This window comes from Stegodyphus dumicola, chromosome 10 (genome assembly GCF_044657685.1).
Source record: "Stegodyphus dumicola isolate Sdum_Otavi_A_Nest chromosome 10, ASM4465768v1".
NCBI classification, from domain to species: domain Eukaryota; kingdom Metazoa; phylum Arthropoda; class Arachnida; order Araneae; family Eresidae; genus Stegodyphus; species Stegodyphus dumicola.
Window position 1 is genome coordinate 139,825,090 of NC_140777.1, and position 16,705 is coordinate 139,841,794.

At 33.7% G+C, this 16,705-nt stretch overlaps 1 protein-coding gene across 5 annotated transcripts in view; it reads left to right on the forward strand.

The window, feature by feature from the left end:
• Positions 1–16,705, forward strand: part of LOC118204729 (ATP-binding cassette sub-family C member 10) — a 142,321-nt gene that overhangs the window by 43,727 nt on the left and 81,889 nt on the right. For 4 of the 5 annotated variants that reach the window (XM_085825606.1, XM_085825602.1, XM_085825605.1 and 1 more), the window contains 3 exons: positions 2,992–3,154; positions 3,232–3,365; positions 14,296–14,553. In XM_085825606.1, coding sequence (XP_085681732.1) covers positions 2,992–3,154; positions 3,232–3,365; positions 14,296–14,553 — 555 coding nt within the window. The remainder of the gene's footprint in view (positions 1–2,991; positions 3,155–3,231; positions 3,366–14,295; positions 14,554–16,705) is intronic. The other variant, XM_085825607.1, reaches the window with a different exon arrangement.

Below are 16,705 nucleotides of genomic sequence, written 5' to 3' on the forward strand. Positions count from 1 at the left end.
GAATAAAGAATGCGGTTCAGTTTAAAACTTTAATTAAACTTTAGAATTAATTAGTGCTTAAAATTAGTAGACTCAATAAGGGTGTTCAAAAATGGTCAAGAAGTTTTTAATAATTGTTTTGTAGAAGTGAGTAAAAAATCCTATAATTTTAAATTTAAAATTTTTTTTTTATTTAAAAATTACAGAAAAATACAGAAGAAAGCATAAAATAGAAGTAAAGGAACTATTGTTAGAAAAGTAAAAAGTTGACGACTTTGAATATAAGAGGCCCTTGTTTTAATAAAAGAACAGTAATTAAGAGAAAAAAAATATTTTTTTTAAATAAAAACTTTTAAACCCTCTAAAACATACTATTATTTGTAGTAAAAAGAGAAATTCTCCTTTTTTTTTTTTTTTTTTTTTTGTGAAAAGCAGAAATTTTGTTAATAACAATCTTTATTTTTGCAGATACTATAGGTAGACGAATTTTGCAATTCATTTTCAATTGTAGAGTTATGTATTAAAGTATTTTTTTTTCATTTATAGGATTATTTGAAATTTATTACTTATGAATTTCAGTTTTTGGTCTTTGTGAAAATTTGGTTCTAAATTTGTTACTTTATGTCTTTATTAATATATATATAATATGCCATATATCTATATAGAGAGAGAGAAAGAGAGAGGTAAACTTATCAGGTTCAATGTTCCGTCTTACCTTCTTCGGGAACATGCAAGGACCTGACTCGGAACAGAGAGCTTACTAAAGCTATGTTCAAAACTGTGGGAAGTAGACAGGATACACAAGAAGGGTATACAAAACCCTTTATTTTTCTCTATTTACAATAACTTCCGTACTTCGGAATACACAGACCCGCTACTTGGGGTCTAACGTAAAAATATAAAAATAGTACTAAACTCTAATTTAACTTTAAAATAATAAACGTGGAAGATTGGCCTTATATTAACAGGAAGCCGTATGTAGTACAGAGAACTGTGAACACTACAATACGTTTAAAAATTATCAAGAGGATTAAAACCTCTGGCCTGGAAGGCAACCAGCAACTGAGTAAAACTTCTAAGGTACGCGGCCTGCTTCGACTCACTGCTTCCTCTCTCTCGCTTGGCAAAAAGCCACAACTTAAATACTTGGCGTTCGCCAGACAAACTTTGCATAAAAACATTAACGCTTATAATTCTGGCCGGAAGTAGAAAATAAGAAGTGATAGTAAAGATTTAAAATAAAATAAACGTTAGTAAAACGTTAGTAAAACTTAAGATCCTTACAAACTCAGCTTTTAAACCAGCTCCGTGTTTTTATTCTTATATGTTTGTAAATTGTGCATTTCTCGCTCTAAAAGTGATTGAATTAGGTTGCTTTTATGTTAAGGTTTTTATGGCTTTAGTTAATCTGAACGAAGGAGTTGTAGGATTATCGACAGTTTAAAAGTGGTGCTAACGAGCGTGCCATTTCTTTACATTTTAGAACTCCTGGTAGTGAAGGAAGTCTGCACCAACTTCAGAGTCATTTTGATGGGACCGAATGTTAACTTACAATTTTGTGCATCAAAAATTTTGTCTTCCTGTCTGTTAGCCGAATTGCTTGTTTTTGCACACAAGTTCTAATTTTAGTTATAAAAATTGTTTTTGTAACTGATTTTAAATGTATTTGGTGTCTTAAGTTTTTTTGTATTTTACAATTTTTAATGAAAATGTTTTGGTTTTTTATTTATTTTTGCCTTGCTGCGAAGTGAGAACTGAATTGATTGAATGAGAGATATATCTCTAATTGAATTCAAGGAAATAAGTTTAAATGAAATGCAGCAAAAAATGCGTATAATTTAATAGGCTGTACAAGGAAGTCATGTGGTGTCACAACAACTATTTCATTTTGCATTCTGTGTAACCAAGTGAAATAATAGACAAGAATTTGACAGTATTGGGAAGTATTGTAATAAGGAAAATATTTTTTTGCACTTTACATATTTAAAATGACGAAGTTTATTTACTCATGAAATTTTGGGCTGCCTACCCTTTCATTCCGCAAATTATTTTAGATTTTCTGTAACGTCGACAACTATTTAGTTTCACTCTACTCTTACCATTTTAATAAATAATATTTAGCCGTGTAATAGCAAAAGCTAGATGTATTTAAGTGGAAAAGTGTAATATAAAAATTTGCTTGTTTAAAGTATCTGTAGACAAAATGCGAACAATATGGTAATGGAAATAAATCAAATTTCTACTTTAAAATTTAATCAGTTATTATTTTTCCTTAAATAACATTCTTAAAAATATTCCTACAATCTGTAAAAAAATTAATTTGCGTTTTTTTAAGTTAAGATAAAATATAAGAATATAATATTATTAAAATAATATAAATTAAGATAAAAGTATTAGCTAAACTTTTAAAACAAATTTTTGAGTGTGAAATTCACAAGTAAATTTATTTTTCTGTGTTTTATCTATATTTGGTACACAGAATCATTATTTGATAAATGAATAGTGTTTAGTAATTGATACATCAGTAGTATTGTAGATTTATGTATCACTTAGCCCAGATCACTTAGCCTTAGTAAGTAGCCCAGATCATCAAAATATTTCTGATATAAAAGTCTCTTCCCCTTTTTTCCCCTTGTAATTTATGAAAATTTTGCTACTTCATTACAGTCTCTGAAATATCATAATTTTTTTACTTTACTTTTAGAGTATAAAAAATAAATCATTTTCAGTATTTATGAAATATTTCTGAAATATACATTACTGTACATTTATGAGAGAAAATTGTAATATAATTAGTTTGAGGATTATATTCAGTGCAGGATTTACGTATAAGCTACACAAGATATAGCTTAGCCCCCCCCCCAAAAAAAATTAAAATATAGTGTAACAGACTTATAAAAGGCCTCCATATCTCAAATAGCGTAGGGCCTTATCAAGTCTAAATCTGGCTCTGATTATATTGTAAGAGCATGAAAATATTATATTAATTTAATATTATTCTTCACATTTTAGGTTTTTACCAGTATAGCTCTATTTAATATACTAATTACACCTCTGAATGCCTTTCCTTGGGTTCTAAATGGTCTTATGGAAGCTTGGATATCGGTGAAAAGAGTTAACACATTTTTAGGACTATCTAATTTGGATTTATCTAAATACTATTCTGAAATTACTGGTAAGTTGTTTATATATTAGTTTAAGTAAGGAAGTACTCTAAAATGCCAATTTTTTATGAAAATATTTTCTTTTTAGGTGATAATATTAAATTAGAAATAGTGGATGGTACTTTTACTTATTCTAAAAATGAAAGCAGAAGTCTCACTTCTGATGATATAACAGAAGAACATCATTATATTTTTGGTCCAGTTAATTTATCCTTGGTTGAAGTAAGATGATTTACTTCTTGTTTTCATTATACATTATAAAAACCTGTTGATATCAGTTTGATATCATATTGTTTCATTCAAAATTCAGCTTTTTATTTAATTTTTATGCTAAATTTCATTCTAGAATTCTAGATTTATACATGAATGCAGAGTGATTATAATTAAAAGGCTGCTATAAAAGAACCACTAGTCAGAATAGCCTGAAATTTGATCTGAATATACTTAAAGCAGTGGGAATTTGTCTAGTGAAAGAAAAATATAGGTCAAAATTTTATCAAAAAAAAAATCAGTTCTTAATTGTTCTGGTTGCGCAAAAGACATTCATACCATTTGCCATTGATAGTACTAGGAACAGTATCTGCAGGACCTATCTTCTCAAAAAAGAATAGGCCAATGATGATTGCTGCCACAAGCTCACATCGCAGATTGATCTTTTTCAAATGAAATGGTCATAGAACAAAATGGTCTGTGTAATTTGATGAAAATTTTTTAATATATATATAGAGAGAGAGACAGGCAAAAAGAAATAAAAAATAGAACCAAATTTGCAGAGGCATGAAAAAAAATTAATAACAATAAATAACAGAAATGAAATGTTAGTACAACGAAGATTGAAAGTATGAAAGGATTTAAAGGAATTAAAAACTGCAAGGATATACTTCAGAAGTTTTTGCAATTGGAAAAACAATTTACTGTTACCAGAATTGATAAAGCAAGTACCAATTTTAGCATTTTATGAAAAAAGTACTACAGTTCTTGAATTGAAAAAGAACTGCATAATTCAACAATATATCAAATTTCTAAAAATAAAGAGGACTATAATCAACAAAATTTTTGCTTTTCACAAAAAAGGAAAATTTCTCTTTTTTAATGCAAACAATAGATTTGCCAATTTAAATGCTATTCCAAAATTTCACAAAAACCCTGTCAAATTTAGATTTATAGCAAGTAATGCAAGGAACTACAAGAAGAATTTTTATTATATTTTTACAAACCTTCTTAAATCATTATGTAATGTAGTTTTTATAAACCTAATGCTGGTAAAAACTACTGTTGGATTATTTACAACAGTTTGCAAATAATTGAAAAATATTAAAAATCTAAAAGTTTGCAATATTAACTGCTATGACTTTGAAAATCTATGCACTTCTCTCCCACTTAAAGAAATCTATGAAAGTCTTCACGAGTTACCAAATTTTTTCCTTGAAATGCTTGCTATTTTGGATTTGCAAAAATGGGGATTTTGGATTTACAATATAATCAGAGCCAGATTTAGACTTGATAAGGCCCTACGCTATTTGAGATATGGAGGCCCTTTATAAGTCTGTTACTTTATAAGTAAAAATGGAAAAATCTCTATTTCACATTTTTCAATAACTTTATCAAGCATCCAAATATTATTTACCTACAAACAAATGGTATTTATTCCAATGGGAAGTTCTTATGCAATTCAATTATGTAACCTCTGTTTGTTTTCTAAAGAATATAAATTTCTTAAAAACCTTTCAGATAATGATTTCAAAAAATTTAAACACACTTAATAAATATATTGATGATATTATTACATCCAATAATAATAATCTTATTAAAATGAGCAGCACCTGCTTCGACTGTCTAAAACTTAACAGGACCAATAAAAATCAATTAATTATTGATTATCTGGATCTTAGCATATATAATCTTCAAGAAATTAGACTTAGCATATATAATCTTCAAGAAATTAGACTATTTGATAAAAGACGAGAATTTAATTTTTCTGCAATTAAACTTATAAATTGTAGCACCGACAGCTCTCAAAAAGTTATATCTAATACAATTTTTCCCAAGACCTCCAGAAACATTGGCAGTTATATATAGATAACCAAGGGGACTACTTTGATAGCAGCTAGGGTCATTACTTGGTAAATACAATTTTCTATTTTTTATGACTTTTGTCCCGGAACGTTTCTGACAAAACATATATATTTACATGGTGGCATGCAGGAGTGGGAGATTTTGAAGAGCATAGTACTCGGTCATTGCTAAATATAGCAACATTTTGAGACTGCGATAATGTACCAAATACAATGCCATTTGCTGTGGAGAAGTGATCAGGAGAGCAGCACGCTTTCGCGCTGAAAGCATATTACAAAACAATGATAGTTGTGATCTGCATGCAGTCATTTTCAATTGTGCTGCCCTGATACGGTTCTGCCGTGTCTACGCTATGAAGAAATGAGTGAAAAGATTTGAAGCAATGGTGTCAATATTGATACCGCTGCTTCAAACCGGGTTCAACTTCATTGCTTCAAATCAGGAAAACAATGTTGCCGTGGAATCAACATAGCTTCCTTTCAGGAAGACGGATCTACAGCTCACTTTGCAAGGATATCGATCACCGCTTTGTGAGAACTGTTTGGAAGGTATATCAACGTGCAAGGTCTGATAACATGTGATTTTTTATGAGGCCATTTAAAGGAATGTGTGTTTGCTACTGGTCATTTAGTGTTCTCAGACACTAGATGAGCTCAAAGCTGTAATATGTACAGAGATTCGGTCCATTACTACAGAAAGTTAATGAGAAACGTCCATTCACAAATGCAAGAATGCTATCTCAGAAAGGTACGCTATTTAGAGGATGTTGTATTCAAAAAGTGATTAGTTTTATGTAAATGATACCTTCTTATATATAAATGGTATTATGTAAATGGGTACCTTCTTACATCTAAAATTATGTGAAAATATTATAATATTGCTCTGCATTACCGCATTTTCAAAATCACCCACTCCTGCACACCATCCTGTATATATAAGCTTTTGTTTTTGATATATTACAATTAAACCTCTATTAACGAACACTCTATTACGAATTCCTCTATTTAGAAGTTTTTCGCGAAATGCTGCCCGAGGCACGAATTTCCTTGTATTAAGAAACTCCCAATAGCTAAGTACACTCTCTATTAAACAAAGTTTTTGAATGGGTGATTTTTCAATATTTATCTTTCTACTGTAAAATTATTTAAAAATCCTAAAGAAAAACAGGTTGCTGATTATCGGTCGTCGCATTCCATTTTACAAGACAGATGAAGTGGGGGCAGAGAAATTCTCGAATGAGAATACATTTATCCAACCTAATGTTAAAAATTTCCAAGTCAATCCTGTTTTTCAAGCATTTTAATGTTAAGCAGTAGCTGCACGCTGTTTTTATTTTTGCTTTTCGTGGTTTTACACTGCAGATCCTTTTTAACATTAGTTGTGTACTGAATGATAAAAATGTCGAAATTAGTGTCTTAAAATTTGAAGAAAGATTGCTGATTCTCAACAAAGGAAATAATGGTGTAAAGAAGAAAAACATAGCCTTAAAACAAAACAGTTTATCTACAATCTTCAAAAATCGGGATAGAATTTCGTCAAAATTTGATTCCATCGATTCAAAAGCCAAATATAAGAAAAATGCATTTTCGAAGATGTTGATGAAGCAACATTAAAATGGCTGTGCACAATGAAAGAAAAGAAAATGTGTTGCTATCAAGTGCATTGATACTGGGAAAAGCTACGGAGTTTGCCAACTTTTTGGATAAAGGGAATTTTCATGCAAACGATGGGTGTCTAAAGAAATTCAAAAAATACATGCAGTAGTTGCAAAATGGTACGTGATGAAAGGAAAGTATCGAAAACTGAAATCATGGAAATGTACAAACCAAAACATGTCGTCAACGCCAGTGAAACTGAATTATTTTATTTTATCAATGTTTACTGCAGAGAACATTAACATTCAAAAAAGAGAAATGTTTTGAACGCAAGCACAGCAAAGTTAGGAGTTACTGCACTGTTATGTGCCAATATGGGAAAAAAATTAAAAACTGAATCCTTTGCTTATAGGAAAAAGTAAAAATCAAAGATGTTTTAGAGGTATTAAATCACTGGAAGTAGATTACGATTTCAACAAAAACTCCTGTATGACCTCACACATTTTTGAAGAGGGGCTAAAAATATTCAGATAATGGTGCCTGTTGAAAACATCACGGAAAAGACATCGCCGACAAAAACTTCGCGGAGAAAACAACGCAGGGCGAAAATGTCGGGGTACAAAACATCGTGGGAGAAAAGAAAGCCGTTCCTAGGCCGAGAGATGTTCCTAGGCCGAGAGATGTTCCTAGGCCGAGAGATGTTCCTAGGCCGTTCTAAAAACTTCGCAGTTTAAAATCGTCGTCGAAAATATCGTGGTAAAAAATAAAATCCCTACAAATCATCGCTTGACGATAACATTGCACATATGCTCTTTCAGGTTTTAAAAGTTGCAAATGCATTTTCGCATAATCATTTGGGAGAGCAAGAAAAAAAGAGGGATTCTTTTTACTTCTATATTTCATATTTTTGAATGAACTAATAAATTTTTGCTGAAAAAATAAGAAAGAAACTTAAGGATTTGAAAATTGAAAATGAGTAGAAAATTAATGCAACTTAAAGAACTTAACAGAATTTAAAATTTACATAATTAATTAACAATTTCATTAATAAATTAACCTTTTTTTATAAAGTTTTAAGAAAAATACAGTCTAAAAATGCTTATAAAAAGGAAGATAAGTAACTGCGTAAGCTTACCTCTATAAAAATTGCTTAGTTAATTATCAGATTATTTTCTTTCACATATGTTTATCTGATAATGTTTTAGTGAAAATTATATTTTGTTTTGTTTCCGATTATTCTTAAAGTGTCGTTAACATTTTCATATATAATCAATTTCTTGGATATCGATTTGTTAGTTAAGAGGAAAGTCAGTTACGTTATATTATGGTGATTTCCTGTTATGTTTTTACCACCAATCCTCGAATTCCATATCACAGATTATGTTCTTACTGCATTAATATAATATTAACAAGACATAGTGCACAATAAAAATTAAGCTTTATTTAGGAACTTCGCGCACACTGCCCGACAGCCTGCCTGTTTCGCTCTGCTCGCTACTCGTAAGAAACTTCTCCTCTAGGGTTGCCACACTTATCGGAGGGCGCAAGGCGCGCTCCTTATCGCCATCACCACAGAGTTTCCCCCCAGTTCCTTTAATGGCTATTCAAAGGAACGACATAGGTTATGAAATTATCTCAGAGTATCCGTGCTGTCGGGTATTTTTTTTTTATGATTACAAAATTAGAATATAAAATTAGAAAAGATCAAAATGCAATTCAATATATAACAAGGTATTGACACATATAATAAAAATGAAATAACAAAAAATATGTTAAGATATGAATTTTAAAAAAGTGTTTTAAATTGTTATGTAAGAAGCAAGTTTCTTAGGGAAGTGAACATGTCTTCCCGATCTGGTGACAGTTTGTGTCTTAGAGAGTTCGTTTGCAGATTTATTCTGCTGAACTGTCTTTAAGTCTTTATTTGTTTTCAGTTCAGGCAAATTAGAGTCCGAAAGCAAATAGGCTGGTTTCACACGGTCTATAGACACAGTAGATTTCAGACCGTTAACATCAATTGTGAAAGTTTTGTCCGTTCTAGAAAGGACTTTATGCGGACCTGTATATGGTTGGCACAGAGGTGGCTTTACTCGATCGACACGTAAGTATACATGCGTACACGACTTTAAGGTAGCACTTACGTAACATTTTTCTTGGCAATGTGCAGATGTTGCTATTGGATTCAATTGTTGCATTCTATGCCTAAGATTCGTGATAAATTGTGTGTCATACGGAGATATCTTAGATGACGTTATCATATCACTAGGCTGCTTGAGAGTTGTGCCGTACACCAGTTCAGCACAAGATGACTGTAGATCTTCCTTTACGGCTGTCCGAATACCAAGCATAACAACTGGTAGTGTTTCAGTCCAGTTATTGGTCTCGTGAGCCTTGAGAGAAGATTTTAAATGTCGATGAAATCGTTCAACAATGCCGTTGGACATTGGATGATAGGCTGTTGTTGTGATTCTGTTCGTACCCAACATGCGCGTGAATTCTGCAAAAAGTGCGGATCTCATTTGAGAACCTTGGTCTGTTGTTATGATCGATGGGCAGCCAAAACGAGATATCCAACAGTTGAAGATGGCTCTGCAAATGGTTTCCGTTTTCATATCCGGGATGGGAATGGCTTCAGGCCATTTGGAGAATCTATCTATTAGAGTCAAAAGGTACACGTTGCCTTCTGATGGAGGTAACGTTCCGACGATATCCATATGGATTTCTGAAAAACGTGCATCAGGAAGAGAGAATGTGCCCAGTGATGCTTTAGTATGCCTAGTAATTTTCGATTTTTGGCAAGATTCACAGGATTTCACCCAATTTTTGATATGACGTTTCATATCGGGCCATACATAACGAGAACAAATAAGCTTCGTAGTAGCTGCAATTCCTGGATGTGACAGATTATGCAGATGATTAAAGATGAGTCTGCGAAAGGAATTCGGAACAAATGGACGAGGAATGTCTGTTGATATGTCACAAAGAATATTACCATCAGAATATTGGCACGGTTTAAATTCCAGTTTCAAAGATGATGTGTTGTTTTTGAGAAGGTCTTGTACCTCCGGATCATGCCGTTGAGCTTCCGAAAATTTTTTAAAATCCAGAAATGGAGATTTTGTTATGGAATCAATTTCGATTCTTGAAAGAGCGTCAGCAACGACGTTTTTTGAACCTTGCACATGCCTAATATCAGTAGAGTACTGAGAAATAAAATCTAAATGGCGCAATTGTCGAGGTGAACATTTATGAGGGTTCTGTTTAAAAGCGTATATTAACGGTTTTTGATCCGTATAAATTATAAAATTTCTGCCCTCTAACATGTGTCGGAATTTCTTAATTGCAGAATAAATAGAAAATAATTCCCTATCGTACGCGGACCATTTCTGTTGACTTTTACTGAGTTTCATAGAGAAAAATGCTATAGGTTCCCATGTTTGTTGAGACAACTGCATAAGTGTGCCGCCGATTGCGACGTCTGAGGCATCTACCCAGATCTTAGCTGGGCTCCGGGAATAGGGTGTCTCAAAAGGGTAGCCTGAGCAATGGCATTTTTGGCAGCAATAAAGGCTTGTTCAGCATTCTCGTTCCAATTTAATTGTGGGGATGAATCCTGAACACGAGAACGAGATTTCTTTTTATTAATATAGCCTTCTAACAATTTTATTAAAGAAGAAAGAATATGTGCTGCTTTAGGTATGAAACATCTGTAAAAGTTAAACATGCCTAAAAATCGGCGAAGCTGAGTGAGAGTGGTAGGTTGAGGAAAATCTAAAATACATTTGACTTTGTCAGGAAGAGGTTCAATTCCGTTTTCACTAAGGTGAAAACCTAAGAAATCAATAGATGTTTGACCAAAGGTGCATTTTGAAACATTTATGCAAAGTCCATATTCCTGAAGTTTGGAAAATAAAGCTTTCAAATGCCTGCAATGTTCCTCAGAATCTTTAGAGGCTATGAGCAAGTCATCGACAAAAGCGTAAACGCCTTCTAAATCCCGCGTGACTTCATCTATAAAACGTTGAAAAGTCGCAGATGCATTGCATAAGCCGAATTGCATACGGATACTTTCGAATAAACCGAATGGTGTGCATATGGCGGTTTTGTGGATGTCGGCTGGGTTAATTGGTATTTGATGGTATGCCTTAATCAGGTCGACATGACTAAAAATTTTAGTACCGTGCAATGCAGCAGTAAAATCGGCTAAACATGGAATAGGGTATTTGTCTTTTATTGTTTGAGCGTTCAATGCTCGATAATCTCCTACAGGTCTCCATTCCAGACTTCCCTTTTTTGGAACCATGTGAAGTGGGGATGCATAATTGCTGCTCGAAGGTCTCAAATGCCCCAATTGCATCATAGTTTGAAATTCTTGTTTTGCTATTTTTAAGCGATCTGGAGCTAACCGACGAGGTTTTGCAACCACAGGTGGACCTTTAGTTATGATATAATGAACGGTGTTGTGTTTAACAGGTTGGTTAGGATCTGGTAATCTAGTAACTGAAGGAAATTCTTTTAAAATTTTGTGATATGGTGTATCATTAAATACAGTTTTTACTGAATAAATGCTTGCATTTTTCACGCAACCGACGGTTTTAAAATGCGTTTTTAAATCTTTGAGACATTTGTTTCTGAGATCAGGCACCAATTCAAAGAAATGGAGAAAATCTGCTCCAAGAATGGGTGTACTAACATTTGCTATAAGAAAAGTCCATGTAAACTGTCGTCTTAATTTGAAATCCAAAAAAAGTGTTTTTTGACCATAAACATGAATAGTAGAAGAATTAGCAGCGAAAAGTGTTTGTTGGGACGAATTCCGTTTTTGAGAATTATTTGCTGGAAGTAAGGACACGTCAGAGCCGGTATCGACCAAGAATGAAAGGTTTGTTCTACGGTCACGAACGAACAGGCGACGTGAAACTTGAGGCAAAGAATAAGTCGCCTCTATTCTTTGCTGGTTTCGTTTCCCTGCCATGAACAAGGTTTTGTACATTTGTCATCTCTACACTTTTTCCCAAAACGTCTATGATACCAGCAAACAGAATAATCTCTCCTTTTGGAATTGCTTCTTTCCTTATTGCGATCTCCGCGATTTGGCGAGCGACCACGAGAAAGAGAAATGCGATCAATACGTTTGTTTAATTTTTCTATTTGTTTAAATAATTTATCCTCAAGAGACTGATCGACTGTGCGAGAAACGGCACAAGTCCCTGGGGTTGGATTTACTTCTAAAATTCTGTCGGCAATTTCTGCAGCTTTATCTACAGTTAAATTGGAAACCGCTGCCAAAATAGACTGAACAGTCGAAGGCAAACGTTGAAGGAATAATTCTAACATTAAGTTATCAGGAACATTTAAAGATTCTGCTCGACGTTTCATATTTCTAAGCAAATCGGAAGGTTTTCGAGAACCTAATTCTTCTCCAGATAATAATTAGCGAATTTCTTGCTGAGAAGATTCTCCTGAACGATTTATTAACTCAGTTTTAAGCTTTGCATATGGATCAATAGGGTCTGGTTTCATAAGTAAATCCCGTACTATTGAAGCAATATCTGGAGGAAGATGAGCAACTACATAATTATATTTAGTAATGGATTCTGTGATAGGTTTGGGGGTGGCAAGAGCAAAGGTACTTTCACACATAATAAACCATAAAGATGGGTCTGATCGGTTATAAACCGGAATTTGGACGGCATGAACATCAGACATTGTGCAAGGTTTTTAAGCCAAAATAAAAGCAAAAATTTTACTAAAGAAAATGAAATTAAATGATAAGTAGAAAACAGAATTATAAAATGATCTATAATTAGTACTCATCTGTGATCCGGAGGATGAAAACCGATGTAATCCATTACTTCTGGTTTGGAGATCTTGAGTGATGGCTTGTAGTCAAAACCGAAAGTGCTTGAGAACTGTTCATACGATTTAACACAGTCCGGGTTACCATTATAGTGATTTCCTGTTATGTTTTTACCACCAATCCTCGAATTCCATATCACAGATTATGTTCTTACTGCATTAATATAATATTAACAAGACATAGTGCACAATAAAAATTAAGCTTTATTTAGGAACTTCGCGCACACTGCCCGACAGCCTGCCTGTTTCGCTCTGCTCGCTACTCGTAAGAAACTTCTCCTCTAGGGTTGCCACACTTATCGGAGGGCGCAAGGCGCGCTCCTTATCGCCATCACCACAATATATCAGTATGGGATTTGGTAAACGCATGTGTGCGATATTATCGTCTTGCGATGATTTACTTTACTTTTTACCACGATATTTTCGAAAATGATGTTTTTAAACTGCGAAGATTTTTAACAGCTCTATTTTCGACCACGATATTCTGTACCACGAAGTTTTATAACTGCGATGTTTTCTGTTTGCTTTCTTTTCTCTTATGATGCTTTGTACCACGATATTTTCGCCTTGCGGTGTTTTCTCCGCGACTTTTTCGTCCGAAATGTTTTCGGCTGCAATCCAAATATAGTAAATACATGGCTCTACAGAAATAAAATATTTCTCTAGTGAGAGAGAATTCCAGTGTTTGCAAAATATTTAAAACCAGTATAAAAGTGTTTTTCTTTCTTCCAAATACCAGTGCATCCTGAAACTGAAGTGAGCAACTAAGAAATGAAGGGGGGGATAAAAATATAAAGATCCATTATTGCAAAAGAATTTTGAACAAGACTCTAATGTAAACTGAAAGAATCAACCTTTACGTGTAATACGTTTACGTGACTGTGCATGTGAACTTACAGAAATATGAAATTATGATGTCACTGAAAAAACTGCGCGTAGTTGCTTCAAAAAAGCTGGCTTTATCACCAAGACAACTAACAATAGTCGTTTGAATCACGGTGATGAACAAGGTGAAAAACTTATTAATATATGGTTCTAGTTGAAAAATCAAGATAATTAATAAATAATGAACAATTGGTGATGATGAAGATGATTAAAACACTAATGAAAAGGAATTAAAAAAAATCTTCCCAGAAAATATCTTAAATGCATTTGATACTTTATGACGAAGTGTTCAGTTTGAAAAATGTGCACCAGATGACGTTTTCCGTCATTATAAAGATGTGAGACTTATAACATGACATGTTGTTCCTAATATTCAAAACAAGCTAACTTTTTAATTTTTCGAAATGAATTCGTGTAGTTTTCATACGTAACTTTGATGGAATGGATCCGTAAACATATGTAATTTATTTCCATTTATATTTAATTTTACTACTATTTTACAGTTAAAATTAAACACATTTTGGCCTTAAATCGTGTTGTATCATAACTTGAGTTTTGCGAATTCCTTCATTTAGGGAAGTTTTTCGCAGGATTCTACGACTTCGTTAAATAGAGATTTGACTGTGGTATGTTTGTGAACAATTTCACGTCTTTTTTATAGATTTGCTTGAGATATTTTCTTCTGTATTTTTTCCTAATTTACGAATATTTCTTTTCTTTTTTTTAAATCATGTTAGGATAACTTGGTATGCGTGATTGGTAAAGTAGGATCTGGTAAATCAACACTTCTGTCCAGTATTTTAGCTGACATAAACTGTGTGTCTGGCCAAGTTAATATGAAACTTTCTGAAAGAAGTAAAGGAATTGGATATGTATCTCAAGAATCATGGATCCAACAAAAGTCTGTAAAAGACAATATTTTATTTGGAAAACCCTTAAATATTTTACGATACCGAAATGTTTTAGAAGCCTGTGCATTGCTGGATGATCTTCAGGTTTGTATTCACGTATTTTTTATTAAATCTATGTAATATTTCCTTTATTGTTTTAAATATAGATTTGCATTTATTAATTTTTCATTTAGATCTGTTTATAATTTTTTAGTTGTTTTTAATTATCCGCATCCCTCTAAAAAGTATTTATGAAGCAATGCACTCTCTCACCAAATAGGCAACCCATGACTTTGCCAAAATGTATTTATGTGGCAATCTAGGTATGCGCGCAGCAGACATGCGTTTCAGTGAATTTCCACCTTCCAAATTAGACCGCCATTTTCCTGATTAGTATTTTTCTTGCACTGAGTAAGTTCTTTTTTCTTTATGATGAACTGTAATGTGACTGCAGGATTTGCCAATGGATAAAAAACTAAGCATTGCATTTGTTAAAAATATGGCATTTTGTCCAACAATAGAGAATGTAAAAGTTTGCATTCGATGAAGTTGTACTTCTTAAATGATCAAATTTCATGGCTTGAGATTTTTGCACACGAAACTGAATTTGTGCTATTTTGTCATTTTTAAGTAAAATCTAACCGCTTTGTACGTGGATAGAACAACAGTAAAGTGCCAAATTTATGCAGTTCTCTCGTGTTTTTTCAAGTGAAAACAGATCAATGTGTACATGGTTATTTTCTTGATTAGTCTTTGTTTTTGCCCTGAGTATTTTTTTTTTTTTTTTTTTTTTTTTCCTTTTAAGAAATTATAATGGCATTGTGGACTTTACCAATTGATGAAGAAGTAAGCTTTGCATTTCCTCAAAAATATCTCATATTACTCAACAGCAAAAATTTGCATTCTATGAAGTTGTACTTCTTAAATGTTCAAATTTGATAGATTTGTGTGGAAAACCGAATTTGAGCAATTCTCTGCTCTTTTAAGCAGGCCTGGTTAAGACTTTTAAAGGCCACTTGAAAGATTTTGGGGACCCCATGTTGTATGTTTACACCAGGTTTTTCTTTTTTCCTGCTCTCTATCGGTCTTGGTTTAGCTGCACCACCCATTCAGTGGTATAACCGACAATGGAAAATCTTTTATTGCTCCCTTTTCCTGAAAATGTAAGGACCTTTTTGTGATGCTCTCTTTCCTTGCTGCCATAAGCATGTGCTTATATTGCTCACTGGATAAACCAGGCTTCTGAAAGCAGAGCACTGTGATGTGAAACTGAACAATACTATGCTCAGCGCCAAATTTGTACCGTTCTTTGAAGTTTCTACAAGCGTAAACAGATTGGTATGAACATAAACAGAACAGTGAAAACACATTACACAAGGATTTCTTGAGAAAGATTGTAGAGACATTAGGATTTTTTTGGAAGCAGGCAGGATGAAAAATGAGCAATCGTCTTCGCCAGGAATCGAACTACGGACCTCTAAAATACCGGCCCAGCATGCAGAACCACTACACCAGGAAGGCACGCTAGGAAAGTGGGAGAAATACCTTATATACTCCTCTTTTTAAAGAGCGACTGGAGTTTTTAGGGGACTCAATCGCCAAATCCTGCGTGTGGAGAGTCATCCACAACCCTTTTAGTTCGAGCGCCACTGTAGAGACATTAGGATTTTTTGGGAAGCAGGCAAGATGAAAAATGAGCAATCGCCTTCGCCGGGAATCGAACCACAGACCTCTGGAATACCGGCCCAGCATGCAGAACCATTACACGACGAAGACACGCTAGGAAAGTGGGAGAAATACCTTATAACTGTACAGAGTGTTTCATTTTGAATGGGAAAAAAAGATAGCTTTATAAGGCATTTCTCCCGCCTTCTTAGCATGCCCTCGTGGTGTAGTGGTCAGCACGCTTGGCGCGTATTCGAGTGGTCCGTGGTTCGAGTCCCGGTGAGGGCATTACTCATTTTCATCTTTCCTGCTTCGAAATAACCCAATGTCTCTACAGTGGCGCCCGAACTAAAAAAAGGTGGTGGATGATGATTCTCCACTAGGATTTGGCGATTGGGTCCTCTAATCCCCAGTCGCCATTTAAAAGGGGGAGTATATAAGGTATTTCTACTGCCTTCGTGGTGTAGTGGTCAGCACGCTCGGCGCGTATTTGACAGGTTCGTGGTTCGAGTCTCGGCGAGGGCACTGCTCATTTTTCACGTCTCTCAGCATCAAAATAACCTAATGTGTCTACAAGCATACCTGTGAACAC